At 40.7% G+C, this 21,162-nt stretch overlaps 1 protein-coding gene across 1 annotated transcript; it reads left to right on the top strand.

Annotated features, from left to right (window-relative positions):
* Positions 1–12,061: 12,061 nt before the first annotated feature.
* Positions 12,062–20,594, top strand: psmf1 (proteasome inhibitor subunit 1). The gene is made up of 7 exons (XM_041256934.1): positions 12,062–12,292; positions 12,642–12,794; positions 13,188–13,270; positions 13,577–13,756; positions 15,919–15,972; positions 19,416–19,568; positions 19,734–20,594. The coding sequence occupies exons 1-7, from the start codon at positions 12,164–12,166 to the stop codon at positions 19,783–19,785; spliced, it is 804 nt and encodes a 267-aa protein (XP_041112868.1). The 5' UTR covers positions 12,062–12,163; the 3' UTR covers positions 19,786–20,594.
* Positions 20,595–21,162: the final 568 nt, after the last annotated feature.

Genomic DNA, 21,162 nt, shown 5'->3' on the forward strand with positions numbered 1-21,162 from the left:
TTGGTTATTAACAGCGCGATATCTTTTATAAGTGTAAACGGCCGAACTAATGAATTGCTTTCCCAGTGCAGCTGCGCATGCGTGTTATATTAAGTCTTTAAGTAGTTGTTTACAAGGCGGATTGGTTTTCAAATCCTTTTTAATGTGCTTGCGGTCGACTTGAGGATTTCATTTCGTTATTCCTTAGCAGTAATGTGTGAAAGGCTGTCCATCCATTATTTGCCTGTTAGCTGCTTTGACAAAACTCATTACAGTCTTTCAGCGCTTAGTCTTGCAAATCCCATTTATTAAAGTCCTGCCGCAGGGCTGCCGTTTTGTAAGCCTGTCTCACGGTCTTCTGCAGGGAGTCAGAGCTCTTCTTACTCCCGTACATTTTCACTTTGAACCCCGTGGTTCGTGCTGAAGCGTGGGCAGAAGCGCCGATGAGTTACACAGGTGGAGCTGTCCAGCTGCGCAGGGAAGCAAACCAGTGTTTTTTCAGCGAAAGAAACTTTAAGATTGTGCCCAATTTATTGGAATGCACAGTAAGTGGTTACCAAACTGGTATTTGATAACCCAGCACGTGTTTACAGGAATTAGATGAATTCCACAGCCAGTAATCACTTGCATCTTATAATAAACGATTAAATGATTATTCTTATTTATTTATTTCTTGCTTAGTTTTGAAGAAGCATCACAGCAATCTTTTTTTAACCAGCATCAGCATTCCCTTTGGCCAGGATAACCCATTGCTTCTCATTCCTGGATTATACAGTGTGGTGGTGTTATCAGATTCAGACAGTAAGCAGACTATGCAGCATCGCGCCGCAGTTGCCTCGTGCTTCCCCCCGCCAATACAGACCTTGATCAGCTCAGCGCTGGGCGAGCCTACCTGCTCAACTGGTTGCCTAGCAACACATCTCCTGTTACAAGTCCTAGTAGCACACATCCCCGCAAGGACCAGTGACAGGGTCTGTTCATTCTGGCACACACTGCAGAGTCATTGCTTGCATTGCAAGTATTAACTTGTGGGACATAATTGAATCCACAAGCAATGGCTGAGGCTGTCTGAACTCATGTCCCAATCCGGCCTCCTCATGTATAGTTTTTTCATTGGAGTGATTTTGAAGAATTGAATATTGTTATGGCTCTTCTAGTAATTGCTTGGATCTCCACTCAGATTTAAATAGTAGGGTAATTAACTGCAGGTGGAAATAACTTAAATAGCTTATTTGAAGAATCTGTGCAAGGCAATCTGCTTTCCATAAAATGAGCCGACTAGACAAAGCACAGGGAAAAGATGTGCACTTTATTGAGCTTTGCTTGGTTTAGACACCAGATACCCATCTCACATTACCTACATAATGCACAGCCACCCCATATTGAGAGTCTGGAAGAAGTGAAAGACCATCACATGGTTTCAACACACATGTTTATTGTGAATGAGGGCTTGCACTTTACAATAAGTTATGGCTTCCAGTGCATTGGCTTCTATTCCTGTTCCACTGGATTGCGTTATTCATTTGTGTCCAGTTCTTCTTCATTATGTTCAGGGCCTGTGACAGCATTACAAAATAACAGCAACCTGTGCTATTCAGATGCATCTCCTATGAGATTCTATGAAACTCTATTGAAATTCATATGAATTATTTTAAAACGTTACCCCAGTGAGGTGTAATAGCGAACTGTGTTATTAAGTGATAGGAAACCCCACTGAAACCATCAGCAGTAGCCAAGCAGGCATTGGACTAAGGAGGTGCAGTAGCTCAAGCCAGGTATCTGTAACTCTGCCTCTCCTCGCTGCCCACACTCATGCCAGGTATCTGTAACTCTGCCTCTCCTCGCTGCCCACACTCATGTCAGGTATCTGTAACCCTGCCTCTCCTCGCTGTCTGTGATGTGCTTTCAGTTTATATCCTCCTCTCAAGCTCTACCTCATTTTCAATCTCTCCAGGGGCTCTGGCTCCCTGACTGGGCATCACAACTGATCAAGTCAATATTGAATCATTCATAACACAAAAATGCTCACTGCTACATTATAAGGCACGTTTCTAAGACAAACGTTTCGACTATTACTTTCAGTAACGTAAGGGAGACTTATGTTTTCCAGTAGCTATTAATATGTATTAGTTTAGTTTTGCAAAAGCCAAGTTATCATATAACTTAGGAAAATTGTAGAAGCGTGCAAGGGTGAAATAATTGCGAAACTGAAACTCTGGAAAGCAATCATTTAAAAAGGTCTGGATTTGATGAAGAACAACCGCAGTTTTGCTGCAGTAAACATCATGTGGCCACACAACACATTCAATTCACAACAGATGCGACTCTTTGAAATCAGAATGATGTGCTTATTTGTGGCACACCAGTTCGCAGGTATCTGGTTATTGTGCACAAGACACTGGGAATCTTCACAAGGGCTGTGCCCAAACCGCAGAGTTGGATCCTCTTACTAGCTTGATTTTAAAAGGACTGTCTCGGATTCCCAATGGGCAGGGAAAACTGCTTCCACTTTTCTTTATCTAAATGGGCCAAGGCGCTTTTGCAATAAGCAGAGATCAAAAGAAGTGTCACAAAAAATCTTGGTTCTGTTCAGGAGGAAAGGTTTTCTAACAGTTTTACAATATCGGTCAAGGAAGTGCCGAGTTCCCACAGAACTTATTGTCCTGTTCCTTCACTTTTAAAATGTGTGATTCGTTTATTATTATCAGAAGCAGTTGGACCCCAGAAGGAGTGGTTTAGTCAATGTGGAGTTAGCCGTGATTAGGTAGCCTGGCTCTCAGAAACTTCACAGTTATCTTTACCATTTACAGTTTCTCTCTCTCTCTCTCTGACTCTGTATCTCACTATATCTCCTCTCCCCCTGTCTCCTGTCTCTCTCTCTCTCTCTCTCTCTCTCTCTCTCTATCTATTTGTTCACTGTCATTTATCCTGAGAGAAATTTGCTTGTTTTCTATTGTTGCTTTGCATTCTGAATGAAGTGCTTTTGCTGGTGTGGGTTCGTCTGTTCTCATGTGGGTGATTGGTAATGTTCACATTATTGTGGCTAGTTTCACTGACTGCCACTGCTGCTTTTACTCAGCGGCTCATTTGATCATTTTTGCCACGTGCTGTACACTTTCTTGATTTGTCCCTCAGATTGTCTTTGTTCCTTGGTAAACGGTCATCTTGTAAGGGCTTGCTAACTTAATTGACATTATTGCAGAAACAAGCAAGCAGATAGGAAGTTGCTTGTGAGGCAGGAAGATGAAGTCAGTTCTCCCTTCTAAACACTCATATTTCAGACTCTCTGTTACTGTGACAAGAGCAGGAAGAAGGCATTACAGGAACATTTGAGATTTACAAATGAGAGGAGACCATTCGACTTGTCTACGCTCATCCTGAAAACTTTGTCAAGTTTGGTCTTAAAGGATCACAGTGATGGATCTTCAACAATGTGGCTTGGTAACCCTTGGTGCTCCATTCCATCCCCTCAGCACTCTCTGTGTAAAGAAGTGTCTCCTTCCCTGTTTGAGGTCTAGCTACACTTCAATTCCAGCTGCATCCCCTAGTCCTGCTGTCTGTGCTGAGTTTGAAGGTTAGCTTTGAAGAAATTAGAAGAACATAAGGTTATTAGATTAGAAGAACATGACATCTCCTTCTCAACAAGCAGCTTGTTGAAGGTTCAAGACTCTCACAATTCTGTGTAAAAAGTGCCTCCTATTTTCTGTTTTGAATGCCCCTTTATCTAATCTCCATTTGTGACCCCTGGTCCTTGTTTTTTTTTAATAATTCATCCCTTGGGTCTACATTGTCAATACCTTTTAGAATTCTGAATGCTTGATTCAGATCGTTGCGTAGTCTTCTTTGTTCAAGACTGAATAGATTCAATTCTTTTAGCCTGTCTGCATCTGACATGCCTTTTAAACCCGGAATAATTCTGGTCGCTCTTCTTTGCACTCTTTCTACAGCAGCAATATCCTTTTTGTAACGAGGTGACCAGAACTGAACACAATATTCAAGATGTGGTCTTACTAATGCATTGTACAGTTTTAACATTATTTCTCTTGATTTAAATTGAACACTTTTCACTATATAACTGAGAATTTTGTTGGCCTTTTCATAGCTTCCCCACATTGTCTAGATGAAGACATTTCTGAGTCAACATATGGTATTCATAATGGACATTTTTATTGCCTGCTTGCAGTACCTTACACTTTTCTATATTAAATGTAATTTGACATGTGTCTGTCCAGTTCTGAATACTGTCTAGATCAGACTAGTATTCGTGATGAAGGTAACACACTGAAGGTATTAGTGATGAAGGTGACACACTGAGGGTATTAGTGCTAAACAGAGTTTTTGAAAGTAGTTGTAGCAGTGGTGGTATCTCTAAAAAGGATAGAAAGTTGAATTAACCTTTAAATGACTGTATGACTGTATGATTGAATACATATCTGAAAGGTTATTTTTCCACATTTGAAAACAAGATGTTATGTTGCAATCACTCCTAGTTTCAGAGTTTCCGTGTGAAGCAATGTAAATGCCTCAAAGAAAGGAATGGTCTTTATGAGATTCCAAATGCAGGCCTACATGTTACTCACTTATAATTGAGGAATTCAGTTTTGATTAGTGATTACTTGTTTTGCAAACCCTTTGTTTGTTTTTTAAATATCAGTAGCTGTTTTTGGTCTGTCTTTAAAAAGTTGACCTTCAAAAATTGGTTTTGTTGTGTAAGTGTTTCCGACTCACCACCCCACACTGGCTATTCCATGATTACTCTAGACATGGTCTGCACTCTCACTGATTCAGGCTCTCATAGAAGCCATATCTTCAACAGAGATGTGCAGAAAAGACATGTCTCACAAAGACTCCTCAGCTCAAGTTATGTGTAACAGTCACTGAAAACCAAGAGAGTGACACAAAAGGATAAGTGAGTAAGTTCATATATGACTTCACTTATTCTGCACCTTCCCCTTCCCCTTTTAGTGTTACAATTCTGAGCAGCGGTCCTAGTCCTAAATCTGAAGAGACCGGGACGCCACTAAAGTACTGATTTTCTTCATCATGAATTATTATACAAACTCACATTGTATTTCATATTGAACTTCTAGTAACACATATAATAGTAAATGCATTTATCTAATTTCTGCTCAGTCGTAGTCTTAAAAGACTTCAGGATCTTTGGGATAAAAACCACCTGACTAAACTCTGGGATCAAATCAGACGAGAACTGATGGTCTGAACAGCCTCCTCTCCTTCTAAACCTGACGTTTCTCTTATGCGAATACGGTTTTGAAAAAAATCTAATTGAATTATCGATTACGCTTTTATTTTAAACTGCAACTTCATCGCAGATATGAATAAGAGGCAAACAAGGCCGGCGCACGGAAGTCAACCCTTGAGAATGTGGAACCCTTCCAAGCACGGCCACAGACTTGCATTATATTATTAAACTGACTTGTTATGTAAAAGAAGACTCAGCGGGCAGCCTGTTAGTTTGTTTGCAGAATATGTTCCAATTTGATCTCTGTTAACATTTGATGATTCACAGGCACAGATTTTACTTTTACCCCCTTTTTATTGTTTGAATGTACATTACCAGCTCTGAGTGCACACAGCTAGGGAGAGTGTTTGAATGTACATTACCAGCTCTGAGTGCACACAGCTAGGGAGAGTGTTTGAATGTACATTACCAGCTCTGAGTGCACACAGCTAGGGAGAGTGTTTGAATGTACATTACCAGCTCTGAGTGCACACAGCTAGGGAGAGTGTTTGAATGTACATTACCAGCTCTGAGTGCACACAGCTAGGGAGAGTGTATGAATGTACATTACCAGCTCTGAGTGCACACAGCTAGGGAGAGTGTTTGAATGTACATTACCAGCTCTGAGTGCACACAGCTAGGGAGAGTGTATGAATGTACATTACCAGCTCTGAGTGCACACAGCTAGGGAAAGGTCATAAATGACCTCTGCTTTCTGACCCCCAGATGTTCTAAGTGTGGTCAAATAATGGAGCAATTTGAATAAAAAGCCTGATGTTTAATGAGGAGACTGATGCAAGCAGACCATCACTAAGATGAAAGCGCTTGGAAACATGAGCGTTAGGATATCCCCCGGGAAACTTTCACAAATGTCAGTGACTCACGTCAAGCTGCCGGATGTGGTTCTGAAAACACGTTGTATATGACCATCAGTACAACGAATTAGCAACAATGGGCTTTGAGAATCAAAGCAACTCTGCTTGGATTCCTTTTCCTTACTCTTGACAGTCTGTCTCTACATCTAACCATGTGCAGTGAAAGAGTCTTGAATAATAATGACAATACTAATAATGAAAGGACTGCTACTGCTACTACTACTACTACTACTACTACTACTAATAATAATAATAATAATAATAATAATAATAATAATAATAGGTAGAATTGGGTGAAATTATATACCCCCCCTCCCCCAAAAAATGCAATTAACCTCAACTATAAAAATAATTCAGTGAAGAGCTAATTGCTGTACACTGCAGACTGAGATTGCAGTCTACACATGCAAGCAATTCTTCTAACATTTTACAAGCTTCCTTTTTATTGCTAAAACATAAAGCTCACACACGAATAGGTAGTAACTTGAGGTCTTGAATACTGCTGGAGAGTGGAATCATGTTGTCAAAGCTGTGCACTTTCCAATTATAAAAAAAAAAAACTGTATACACAGCACTGCATGTGGAGGGGGGTGTTTCAGCTGAGAAAGCACCAGCGCTCTTACTGCAAGAACACTGGAGAGATTTTGGCAGGAGGTTGTGTGCTTCATCCGACAGGCAATGAAAAAGATTGCATTGATTGCAAAGTCAAAGGTACAGCTTGTTTACTGTAAGGATCCGCAGTAAGGAAACCACATTGAACTGCACGACGAGTCCCATTAAAAGAGTCTTGGCAGTGCTGGTGTGCAAGGATTGAAGGTCATGCTAAATCACATGCAGCTGTAAGAATCTGCAGGACAGCAGATAAATACACGCCCAGCCTTGTGGTGGAAGTGAAGCTTCTTGACTAATCATAGCAGGCTGGTGTACAGTACACTCTTCTTTTTGAAAATATTACTAAATGTACTTGGTAAACCACGGAAAGGCTGAACAGTTTAAAACATACAACTTCAATTATCTATATCGCGAAGCCTCTTTTATTTGGGTGCAACAATTTGTGTGAACAGGGTGGCTGCAGGGGTGACATCAGACCAGAAACAAAAACCACAGCAAGGGATTGGCGGTGCAAACTGAGACGCGACGGCACTCAGTATTCCATTAAACAAACAAAAGTAAATGTTTTAACAGAACAAAACTCAAAACAAAAGGGCACGTTGGCCAAAAGAACAAACAAATAATAACTCATATAACCAAACAAGTATCACGCTGGTGCAAAATAATAACTCATACACCCAAACCAGTGTGAATAGCACTGTAAGCTTTCTATGTTTCTAATTACCTCCTTTCTCTCGACTCTCGTTCTCCACTCTGAACACACTTCACCGTGCAGCCCGAGCTGCTGGTTCTTACAGTGGTGACTGAGGGATTAACTGGCTATCAATGATCTCATTATCCCTCGGTCACATTCTGCACGGGTTTACTAAAGATGTGTGACTGTCAGCCAATTCAATAATTACTAGCTGACAGTCACACATTCTCACAAGGCATTTTCAAATAATAAAATAACAATACCATGGCAGACGGCATCTCGCTCGTCCAGCCAAACAATACATAATAAAAATATTAAATAACATCGGTTTCTCACTGTCCTGTATATACATAAATCATAATAATAATAATAATAATAATAATAATAATAATAATAATAATAATAATAATAAACACACATATATATGTATGGGGGCAGGACACTCCATCAGAACAACGCAGGAGATCAGTCAGTTCAAGGGCACATGTGGGTCAGGATAAGCAGGCTCCGTTTGCTTCTGAGGATAAATATAATTTCACAAACAGGCAGGATTACAAACAAAGCACAGTGCAGCTGATGAGTCGGTTTCTTGCTCACTGCGTGTCTTACCCTTCCAGTCTCTGCATGGTATTCCAGTCTCTGCATGGTTTCTTCCAGTCTCTGCATGGTATTCAAGTATCTCATGGTTTCTTCCAGTATCTGCATGGTATTCCAGTATCTCATGGTTTCTTCCAGTATCTCATGGTATTCCAGAATCTTATGGTTTCTTCCAGTCTCTGCATGGTATTCCAGTCTCTGCATGGTTTCTTCCAGTCTCTGCATGGTATTCGAGTATCTCATGGTTTCTTCCAGTATCTGCATGGTATTCCAGTATCTCTGCATGGTATTTATCTCTTCCAGTATCTGTATGGTATTCCAGTATCTCATGGTTTCTTCCAGTATCTGCATGGTATTCCAGTATCTTATGGTTTCTTCCAGTATCTGTATGGTATTCCATTATCTCAAGGTTTCTTCCAGTATCTGCATGGTATTCCAGTATCTTATGGTTTCTTCCAGTATCTGTATGGTATTCCATTATCTCAAGGTTTCTTCCAGTATCTGCATGGTATTCCAGTATCTTATGGTTTCTTCCAGTATCTGCATGGTATTCCAGTATCTCATGGTTTCTTCCAGTATCTGCATGGTATTCCAGTATCTTATGGTTTCTTCCAGTATCTGCATGGTATTCCAGTATCTCATGGTTTCTACCAGTATCTGCATGGTATTCCAGTATCTTATGGTTTCTTCCAATATCTGCATGGTATTCCAGTCTCTGCATGGTTTCTTCCAGTACACAGTCTTGTGTATCGTGTTTCTCACGCCTCGTGCAGCGCTGTGAATGGCTTCATGAAATAATGCTTCAGTCAGGAATACCATTGCAGTTTAAAAAGAAACATTTTATTAGGGAATAAAAACAGCTGGCATGTCACACCAGATGGTATTGCTTTGAAAGTATGTTTGACATCACTGAACTGGTGCTGAGAGATAAGCTGGCAGGGAGGCAGTCCCACAGGCAATACCCATGCACTACTACAAAGAGAGGTAGGGTTACATTGCCTTGGCTTGAGTGCTATTGGTAACAACCATTGAAAGAATGCCAACTGCAGCAAGGCACTGGAAACTCAACACAAAACAGGTCACAGAACAAACAAAACACAACAACGCTAAGTAGCAAACTGCTCAAGGAGAAAGGTGATCATTAGCTAATATAACTATCAAACCTCTGTGTGTTACTGAGGGTGTACAATGTACCAGGCTGCTGTTCTGGCCATTAAGAGGGGAAGCACAGCTGCCGTGCACAATAAGCTGGCAAAGACCTCAAAAGCAGCACACCTACTGTTTCACAAACACTAGTAGAACAGGGTTCTGCATTCAATGGATCAGATCAAGCTACTTGTACGTGTCCCAAGCTGTCTGCCAACTAGGTGCTGTACATCAAATAGAATTGCAAGTGTGGAAGTTCACAAATCAAGTGAGCTCTCTGACAGAGGAGGAGGGAGCATGCTCAGCTTTTCCACTTACTGTGAGGGCTGACTCTTTACTGTTACTCAACTCAGCTGCACGGCGAGTCTCTGGAAAACTGTGCATAACTTATCCATTCTGATCACACGTAGTCCTTTTTGAGTCACTTCAATGGATGATCATATTTCCATTCACTAGATTAGATTAATAAGACTTCTGTAATGTACATTGCATTCCAATGCTTACAGCGTAGCACAGCAGCTATGGGCACTACAAGGGTCTTACAGGACAAGCCCAGACGAGGCTTTCATCTGTCCGAGTCTATATTGAATGAACTGCCCATTTAGAAATGCTATTCTTTCAACACCCCATTAATATCTTCATTGAGTGAAGGGGATGTGTATCCAATAGCCTGCAGCTGAATTATATCACAGACACTGTCACGCTGCATTGGGAAAGGTGGTTTGGGTTTGTTTTTTATGTGTTAGGTTTGTGTTTTGTAAGTGGGAAAGTGCTGATGAAGTCAACCTGAACTGAGTCACCATTTCCAATGTGTTCCAGTGTTTATTATGCACCAATTTCGTGTGGGGGGGTATTGACTAAAACCTATATTATTATAATCATTTATATTGTATGAAACTCTAAACCTGTACGCTAGGGGCACGCAGACAGTTGATAGGTCTGGAAGGGGGTACGTGCAAATCACAAGTTTGGGGACCGCTGCTCTAGTTTAAACAGAACTATACTAAAGAGCCTGACTCGCCCTGTCCTAAGACACTGCAGTGGTATCGGTCTCTCTAGCACAGTGGTGCGTAAAGCGGGGGCGCGGAAAGTAACAAAGGCGGCGCGATTATGACTAAACGGGCAGTTCTGTAAAAAAAAAAAAAAAAAAAAAAAAATAATAATTTAAAGGATAGAACATTTTAAATAAATACATAAATGACAGCTAATTAATCCAAGTTCTTACCGTTCAAATAAGCCGTTGACTCGAGGACTTGTACAGCCGCAGAAATGCTGTTTGGAATGGCGAGTATGAGTGAGCTGCAGTGCACAGAGTCGAAATGACTGCTACCATATAGGGGATACGAGTTTAAAGAACAAAACAAAACACTAATGTTTTAACAGCTGTTTTCCCCCCACGGATTTAATGTAAATCGCGCATTTTTTTCCTAGATTTAACAAAAATAATAATAATAATAATAATCCAGATTGCGCAAAATACAATTATTTTAATAAGAATGTTCAGCCTCAAATCGCCGTTTACCGGCAACTCTTACATGTTACGGTTTAGTTTGCGCGGCTCAAACGCACCGACGAACGTGGGCAAACGATGTTAAATCGACCCGTTTTATAAACAAAAAAACACTTTTTTTTCTGAAATACCCAAAGTTATTTTTTTTTCATATTATTATTATTATTATTATTATTATTATTATTATTATTATTATTATTATTATTATTATTATTTTTTTTTTAGATTTAATTGCTGAACGATAATGTTTTTCAAATGTATCTGTTAGGGTAAATGTTGAATCGCCAAGTTTAAAAAAAAAAAAAAAAAAATCAGGCTACATATAGTTTATTTTTTGACGGATTTGCAAATTCTAAAAAAAGGGGAACCGGCATATAAAAAGTTTGCGCACAAACTGCTCTACTATCTACAGTGTTATACTAAAGGTTTTTTTTTTTTTTTTTTTTAAGATAGTATGCATATAATCGTTTCTTTAAGGAATTTAAATAGCAAAAGTTATAAATATAGCCGAGTGTAAAATGTGTTTTAGATATTGTAAAACAGAAGCAGACGTCACGGGCTTCATTACGTGAGCTTTAAGATGAGCTTCTGGAGCTGAAAAAGAAGGGGGGGGGGGGGGTCTAAATGCGTTTATGCTACACTTTTGCGCCTGCCCTGCTTTATACAAACACTGGGAGAGAGCTGCACATTGGAAATCCTGGACAGAAAACCAAGAAATAATACACCGATTCACAGAGAAAGTTACAAGGTAACATATCTCTGTCATATATTGTCCTAACTCGTAGGCCACATCTGATGGAAACCCACATAAAACTATAATAATAATTGCATTGTTTGATAATAATAACAATGCTAACAGTAACGAAATTCGCTGTGCACATGCATGAATATAAACGAGAATGTTTGTTAAATGCGGCACATCATAATTCCACCGTGCACTTTGACTGCCCTCTAGCGGTTGATATTAGGTTTGCATGGTTAGGGTTCAGAAGTCACGCTGCAGGTGCCTTGCTCCTCCAAATACAGCACCACAGAAGTATAATGCAGTAATCAAAGACCGTGTTAGATGCAGTTCGGTGCATAGCAATAGTACAATGCTAGTCTGGCTAGAATTGTTCGGATGTAATAATTGCAAAAGCACTGTGATCTATCACTGCAAACGGCTAATGTATTTTCATTCTTAACACGTTTTCAAAACTCAACGCTACTAGCAAAAACAAAAACTAAACTAAAACACGTGCATGTTGTAAAATGACAAAGTGCGTGAAACGTGTCTTTTTTTTTTTTTTTTCTTAAATTTCTCGTCACAATGGGCAGGACATGACAACAAACGCGTCACTCACCTGCACTGTGTCGGAACGGAACTTAAAAAACACATCATTCAGGACGTTCATGTTCCTGCTCCGGCTCAACACCATGTAGCACAACACGTGAAACGAACGGAAAACGCAAGTAAACGCAGTTTGTTTTGAGTTTCGATTCAGCGTTTTGTTGACTCATTAGTCAAGATGGCTGGTTTGGAGCTGCTGTATAATTCTGTCATCGATAGCGTCGCGTCGCCGCAGGATGCCTTGCTCTGTTTCGTGCATTGGGAAATTATAAGACACGGCTATAAATGCCTTGGGACTGGAGACCAGGTAAGAAACGATGAGTTTGTTCAGGTTACCTTACACATGACATCACATCATGCCATTCATGATAATAATGGATTTGATTGAGTTATTGTTTTACAAGTTCGATTTTTTATTAACACGTTTGCACAGAGATTCCGAGATTGAAGCAGTATCGTTCTTAGAAGTTAAGATAACAACTTTTTCAGAAACACAAATAAATATGTGTGACCACTGATGCTAACTTCTCGAAACGGTGAGAATTTGGGGTACACATAGATTTCCGTTATGACTTTTTATGTACAGTGTGTATTTGTAAGTTTGCCACCTCCGAGATTTCATAATAACAGGATGTATTTATATATCGATGTAATAGCAAGGGATCAATGACAGGAGATCGGAATTGCTGCCTGCTGACTGGAACGAAAGCCGCGAGCTCTACACACTGCGTTACGAGTCCAATGATAGCAAAGCCCAGCTGCTTGTGAAAGCCATCACTGTGGACTCCTCCGTCATTTTCAACGTCATGGTAAGCGTTCAGTAATACCGTTCTGCTTGCAACTGGAAGTTTAAATGATTTTATACAGACAGTGTGATGTTAGAGAATCGCTTTGGTAAACAACGAGAGTTTATTTATGTCACTATTTGGCATCAATATTATTATTATTATTATTATTATTATTATTATTATTATTATTATGTCTTGTTTAAAGTATTTTCAAGAGATGTAGAGAGATCCACTACAACTGCTAATACTAGTCATACTAATAACAATATCTAAAGTGGAATGGTGCAGATAAGTTAGAACAGTGCACAGCACAGAACTGTGCTCTAGCTGTTTCAGTTAGATTGTTACTGTTGCTGTTTCAGTTAGATTGTTTCTGTTGCTGTTTCATTTAGATGGTTTCTTTTGTTTTTGCAGCGTTCCGGCTCGGATCAAGTTGCGGATATGACAGTGAGCCTAAGCGATTATGTGAATTGTGACCGTCTTCACGATTTCGACAGGTTTGTTGAATGTCGCTGTTATTCATGTACTCTGTTGGTGCTATTAGCTTACACATACCATGACGTTTTGCTAATGCAGTGCAGGGGCGGGACTCCCATTGCTCAGCATTTCGAAGCACACTGGGTTTTACTGCACAGGCTTGGTCACCACTGCACTTAGTAATGTGTGCAGTAGCACTCAGTGTGTGGAGTAGCACTGACAGCTGTGCAGTTCAGTCTTTGCTTCACACACTTGATCCATTTCCTGGGGAATGCTGTTAGTCTGGAGCTGTGCACAGCGTGACCTGCCGTTTCTTTTCCTTGCAGGGTTTTTAAGAACACAGAAGAACTGGGAGGGCGAGTGCAGTCAGCAATCCTTTCTTCTGGGCCTGGGTCCAGGTCTGGGTCTGGGAAGGGTAAAGAACCCGCCAAGTCCTGTAATAAGAGCCTGCAGGATGAGGACCCTTTCCGAATACCAGCAAGAACGCCTGCCAGGCAGCCTGGCTGGTAAGGGTGTGAGAAGCGTGGGGTCTCAGAACATACGTTCAGCTGGTTTCACTGAACGTCACAAGCACTGACCTCGGACTATCTTGCTTACAGCTGGTTTCACAGAATCTTGGTCTGCCTTAATCCAAGACAAGTGCTAACCAAGGTGTGTGAAACCAGCCACTGATGATTCACAGACCCAGATTAACACTAATCTTAGTTCCTGATGTTAGTTTAGGTAAACTAGTCCAATGTTACAATTTATTGGGATCTGTGAAACCAGTCAGCATAATAATAATAATAATAATAATAATAATAATAATAATAATAATAATAATAATAATAACAGTGAAGAGAAGAGGGGGTCCTGGGTCAGTGTCACATTATTGAAGTTCATTTATCAGAAAAAAAATACTGATCTGTTACTGAACCACTTTTGGTGACTTGTCTAAATGTACCACTCATGGGCACATGACTATTCAAGAACAGTTATTATTATTATTGCACAAGCTGCATTATATGTACTGTATACATTACACCTGAGACTCTCGAGTACCATTTAAAGATGTTGAGATCTGCACCACAAACTGGCCACAAGGTGGCGTCAGTAGAACAGTACCACAGTGTAAACTGTGTTGCAAGAAACACAAATACACTTGGTCAGTGTTCGGAATGATTCTGAAAAGGTTTTTGTCATCTTCACCTTGGTTGTGTTTTGTTTACGTTTCCCACTGCTAACTGATGTATTGGAAAGGGCTGTGCAATAGTGTTCTGATTGAATGAATGAGGAGCATTCTGTAACATGCATTATACAGGATCTGAGCTGGAGATCCCAAGAACACTGCCCTTGCCATGGCTACTTTGCATTTCTAGGCTAATGAGGCAACATGGACTCAATGTTTGCTTGTGTAGAGCCTTAAGCAAATGGTCAACTCTTAAGAGCTGTCGTTGGCATGGTTTCCAGTAGCGAGACGATGGCTTCACTTGTCTCATTTGCCTTCCCTCGCTGTTAAAACAGGATGTGCTCCCACCGTTCACATTGTATTGATCGTCTTGCCTTTTGCTTTTTGCTGCTTGCCTTTTTCAACTGCATTGATCCCATCCAGTCCAACGTGAAAGACACAAACAGAGTTAGTGTAAGCTCTGGTAATCTAAGTTCAAGATTTCAGCTTTGCTGTATATTTATTCAGGACTCATGCTGAAGGATCTGTGTCAAGGACAGCAAAGTGCACCTCAAATGATCCTCTGCAGAGAGCAATTTATTTATTTCTTCATTTTTTGCACCTTTGCAACTCTCTTGCTTTTGCTGAATAAATTTCAGAGCGAGGAGTACCCTTGTCAGACAGACAGCAGCAACTGTGTTGCAGTACAGAGATGCTTACACTGTAGAGTAGTCTGTTACAGTGTAGAGATGCTCACACTGTAGATTAGTCTGTGTTGCAATAGAGATGCTCACACTGTAGATTAGTCTGTGTTGCAGTGTAGAGATGCTCACACTGTAGATGCTTTCCCAGGTGCAGTCTCTCGTTTAATCTAGACAAGACTGAACTAGTATTGTGATAATGCTGTGTAAATTCTAACAGTAAATATCACTGCAGTAGAAGCGGATGAAAAGCCCACTTGAGAAGCACAGCGCAGACAGTGCAACGAGCCCTTCAGCAAAGTCAGACTGTAATGTTCAGCGGTCGCGTCTGCTCTGAAAAGGTGTACTTACTGCAGCAGGGCTGCAGATACAGTCTGGTTTGTTTGGGGTTATTAAGGAGCTTTTGTGTTTCCCATTCTATAAATATTCACAGCAGGGCTTGGATTGTTAATTGGTGGTGTGCACACTGGTGTGTGTCAGCACTGCTCCGCTATGGGGGAAATACAGGAGAATCTGAAAACCGCTAATTAATTGCATTTATCTTGGAATACAATATACATTGCAGTAGCAGGTGTGATCGCAAGCAGTACTGGGTTACGAGAGGTGCTGCATTTCTATCACTGATTTGCAGTCCATTGGAATGTTACCCTAATGCCATGAGTAATCCCTTTTATAACAAGCCCCTTCTATGCAGGTCACAGTTCCGCACTGTAGCGTGTAATAAGGATGCCTGTGTTTTGTGGGGTTGTGTACATGGCTCTTGTTTTGCTGCTTCGTTGTGACGGTGCAGAATGTGTGTTTTTTTTTCCTTTTATTTCAGGGCTGAGCCCATGAACCCTTTTGCAGCTGGAGGAGCAGATTTAGATCCCTTCGGGTAAGAGCCTGGCCCTTTCTTTTAAACATTTGACTGAGTGGAATATGCCAGCTTTATGTGTACAGTGTATCTAGGGAATGGTATCTCTCTATTGATCTGCTTTCAAAGCAGATGGCTGTGGATTGAAATGCCATCCGCACTGTCAAGGTTATCGCTTGCCCTTGAGCTCCTTGATGCCATTTCCAGCCCTCGTTCCAAAGCTTTCTACAGTAAACACTGACTGTCATGCAAGCCGCTCGTGTGCCACAGCCGTATGAAACCAGGTTAATAAAGAGGCATGCCTTGGAAAGCAATCCAATCCAGCACTGAAAAAGATGTGCTTACTGTTTCCCATGCCGTAGCTCTGTTACACTGAACCAACATCAAGTAATTCTCTCTTGATTTGTTTTTCCAACACACAGATACTGGTGTAGGTCTCTAACTCTCCACACAAGCAGACTGCTGTTTGAAAGCTACAAACAGTCCTGGAGAATTTCAGTTTATTTGAGATTCTCTTGCAGCGTGGCAATCAATTCAATGCAGAAGCAAGTGCATGTGTTTGTGGGGTCCCGGGGATTAAGCAGGGACCAGTTCTCTGTGCTCCGGCCACCAGCCATTGCAGCCAACGCAGCTGCCTCAATATTATACGCTAGACAGCAGTGCATTCTGCTTTGAATTATTTAAAAGAAAATCTAAAGACATTCCAGTTTTAGTTTAGAAATAAAGATGATGAATAATTGAATGTACTTTCTAAAGAGCCCCAGGAAGGGATTGTATTTTCCGTGCAGCTGTTTCACTGAATCTAGAGAAGCAGCAGCAGCATCTGGTGATTAGTGTGACTACAGCAGCTCTCCTTGAGAAAAGCAATAAACAGAAGGATGCTGCTGGCCGTCGGGGACGCTGTGTAGATGACATCCAGGCAAGCATACAGCTGAGCAGCATGTGGTTAGATAAACCGTGTAAATTCATGTCATCTCGCAGTTTTATATGTGCTCAGTGCGAGGGTTGCAGGTATTGTCGAGGTAAATGTGTTTTATCCATTTTTTTTTTTTTTTTTTTTTGGAAATGTACCTATTTTGGAAGGGACACGTGATTCTTAATCCACAGCGCTGTTCTTGACGTCTGCCTTGGTCTCTGGATTAAAACAGATTCCTCTTGTGAAGATGCGGGCGGTTGATGAAAGCACAGATCTCAAAGGCTTCATCAGGAGAAAATGGTTGCTTTTGTCACTTGAAGAGCATTGGAACATGAGCGAACAGAGAAATATAAAACCCTGTAAACTACTTAGACCGTAATAGCCAAGCACACATGGACTGATCAGAACGTATCAATGATAGACCAACATGCTCCGAGGTAGCGTTTTTGCAGTTGGTACACAGCTAAATTCTATGATTCTCCCAATAAAATTCCATTACAGGTGTTGTCCAAGAAATATATATATATATATATATATATATATATATATATAGTACTGTGCAAAAGTTTTAGGCAGGTGTGAAAAAATGCTGTAAAGTAACAATGTTTTCAAAAATAGACATGTTAATAGATTATATTTATCAATTAACAAAATGCAAAGTGAGTGAACAAAAGAAAAATCTACATCAAATCAATATTTGGTGTGACCATCCTTTGCCTTCAAAACAGCATCAATTCTTCTAGGTACACTTGCACACAGTTTTTGAAGGAACTCTGCAGGTAAGTTGGCTCTAACATCTTGGAGAACTAACCACAGTTCTTCTGTGGATTTAGGCAGCCTCAGTTGCTTCTCTGTCTTCATCTAATCCCAGACAGACTTGATGATCTTTGGCGAACAAACTGCCTTCTGTTACAGTCAAATATTTCAAATTTTGACTCATCAGTCCAGAGCACCTGCTGTCATTTTTCTGCACCCGAGTTCCTGTGTTGTCGTGCATAGTTGGGTCGCTTGGCCTTGTTTCCACGTTGGAGGTATAGCTTTTTGGCCACAAGTCCCATGAAGGCCACTTCTGACCAGACTTCTTCTCCGGACAGTAGATGGGTGTACCACGGTCCCACTGTTTTCTGCCAATTTTGAGCTGATGACACTGCTGGACATCTTCCGATTGCGAAGGGAAGTAAGCACGATGTGTCTTTCATCTGCTGCAGTAAGTTTCTTTGGCAGATCACTGCATCTATGGTCCTCAACGTTGCCCATTTCTTTGTGCTTCTTCAAAAGAGCTTGGACAGCACATCTGGAAACCCCTGTCTGCCTTGAAATTTTTGCCTGGGAGAGACCTTGCTGATGCAGTATAACTACCTTGTGTCTTGTTGCTGTGCTCAGTCTTGCCATGTGTGTATGACTTTTGACAATAAACTGTCTTCAGCAACCTCACCTTGTTAGCTGAGTTTGGCTGTTCCTCACCCAGTTTTATTCCTCCTATGCAGCTGTTTCTGGTTCAGTTAATGATTGTGTTTCAACCTACATATTGAATTGATGATCATTAGCACCTGTTTGGTATAATTGTTTAATCATACACCTGACTATAAAATCCCTGACTTTGTGAAAGTGTACCTAGAAGAATTGATGCTGTTTTGAAGGCAACGTGTGGTCACACCAAATATTGATTTGATGTAGATTTTTCTTCTGTTCACTCACTTTGCATTTTGTTAATTGATAAATATAAACTATTAACATGTCTATTTTTGAAAGCATTCTTACTTTACAGCATTTTTTCACACCTGCCTAAAACTTTTGCACAGTACTGTGTATAATCTCCTTTCACCGCCACATTGTTTTAATCTCTGAACATGTCAACAATACAGATCTTTTTCACATGCCCATTTTACTTCCTTTTTGCAAACCCTTCAATTGAAATGCCGTTTCCCATGTTCTGGTTTGAAACTGCGGTTTCAGAGGGGAGAAAGCTGACACTGCTCCGCTCATCAGCTGGATAGCAGGGTTTGCATGAAAAACATGAATTCCGTTCAAAAACAGCTCCCAAAGCTAAAGCTAATGAAACGTTAAGCAGTGCTGCAGTTAACCCTGTGTGCTGTAAAGCATTTCAAATGAAAGTCATACTGTGTTTTAATACCAGATCTCGTTTTGAGATCTTATGTTGCATTCATTCAAATCCCCAACGACAGAATGACCGGGTGAATCGCACTGTGAGTTGGTAAACGGATGCTTGATCCAGAAAGTAATTGAGCTGTTAAATGCAGGTTTGAACACCAGTCTTCTCTATTCATGGTTGTGTTCTAGGGTTCTGAGCTGCAGCTTTCCCAGCGCTAACACAGCTGGAATGTGTGTTCATTCTGAGGCTGTGTTCTAGGGTTCTGAGCTGCAGCTTTCCCAGCGCTAACACAGCTGGAATGTGTGTTCATTCTGCAGGCTGTGTTCTAGCGCTTACACGGTTGGAATGTGTGTTCATTCTTCAAGCTGTGTTCTAGGGTTCTGAGCTGCAGCTTTCCCAGCGCTAACATGGCTGGAATGTGTGTTCATTCTGCAGGGGCCGTCCAGGGGGGATGATAATGGACCCGCTGAGAGCTGGTTTTCCAAGATCAGGATTGGATCCCTCTGCCGGGATCCCAATGAGACTTCCCCCAGGCGCTGTTCCGCCAGGAGCCCGGTTTGATCCCTTCGGACCAGTCGGAAGGCCAGGGTATGTGGGTCCCTTTGGATGTTAAAGTTGGACTTTGGTCCTCCTTGTAGATAATTTAAAATGTACCTTTTGTGCAGCAAGATTATGGAACCCAGAGTTATCAGTCAGAATGGTCTTTTAAAATGCATTGGTCTGCTTGTAAATGTTTCTTCTTGTTTCTTTCAGCCCAGATCCGGATCACATGCCCCCTCCTGGGTATGATGACATGTTTATGTAATGCTGAACCAGTCCAACGCCTTTGTTAGCACTTTAAACATCGCTGGACAAAAAAGGAAAAAAAAAAAAAAGACATCTTGGTTTTAAGGATCCTTTAAAAAATAATCAAACAGTAACGAATCATTAAAAATAACCAGCTATAGCAGTAGTGTTGTAAATATGTAACAAAGGTATTATGAGAAGGTTTGTAATTAGTTCCATTCCTTTGTATTCCTAATAGATACTTGTTATTAGACTGTTAACCTAAAGAACAAGGTTTCTGTCTGTTTAAAGGACTCAGTCTCGCTTCGCAATGTGTATAAGCTTGCAGAATGCATTTGAAAATTTAGTGGGTTAAGTGTGCACTGTCTTCATTAATGACATTAATAAGAACTATCTTAGGGTGATAGTGCTGGTGAACATTCACAGCACGAGGCACCAAAGAATATCAGTGTTGAGGGGTGCGCTTTATTAGGCAAGGTCTGTACTGGGTAGCTGACCCCCAGAATAAGAAAGAAACAATCAGACAGAAAGCCTGTCTCTGCTTGTCTTCTGTAACCTGGTTTCAGCAGCTCACTGTGTTGCTGTGGAGCAAAACCATGTTAAAATAACAGTGTGTTTCATTAAAGACAATGCAGTTTGTGTCTTACAGGTCAGCGCATGTGTTAAATATAATAAAACTGTGTTGTCCTGAATAGAGCATTTCACCCAAACTGGTTTCTTTTAGCAAGTATGACATTACAAGTAGCAGCTCTGGGTTTATTTTTTTATTTTTATTTTTTGGTTCTTGTAATTAAATGCTTTAATAAAGCCATGTTTTTTGAAATATTACCATTGTTGTCTTCCCAAATTCATCCATTGTGGATTTTACTGTATAAAAAAAAAACCCAATTCTTCTTCATTTGAACTTGTTTGCTCCCAGCCTTTGTGTCTGTCTGTAACCAGTGTTGGTCAATGTGCTTCAGCACCAGAACAGTGGATTCACTGAGTTTGCAGTGAAGGCAAGAAGTAAAGAACCATGTGTGCCTGTAACCTAGAACAATTGTCTTTGTTATTAACATGCACAATGAAGCAGAGTATCTTTTTACTACTTAAAATGCTTCAATGTTTTAGTCTCTGTCTCTTGTGAAAATACATTTTAGAATGCCTCCTTAAATACTGGCACCAGAATAGGTGCAGAATGTTGTACCCGTTAAATATTCGTAATGCTTTAAGAGTTTGCTGCAGTGACTGCTCTTGCACTGGGACAGCATTCTCTGTGACTGCCTGCCTCTACCATCCCCCCCACCCGACACACACAGTTAAAGCCTTGACTGTGTGCAAGCCTGACTGCTGCTGCTGCTTAGTAATGCTGGAGAGGATCAACACATTTCTACTGAGCCTTCAGGACTTCCCTCGT

The sequence above is a fragment of the Polyodon spathula genome, chromosome 8 (assembly GCF_017654505.1).
Source record: "Polyodon spathula isolate WHYD16114869_AA chromosome 8, ASM1765450v1, whole genome shotgun sequence".
Classification (NCBI taxonomy): Eukaryota; Metazoa; Chordata; class Actinopteri; order Acipenseriformes; family Polyodontidae; genus Polyodon; species Polyodon spathula.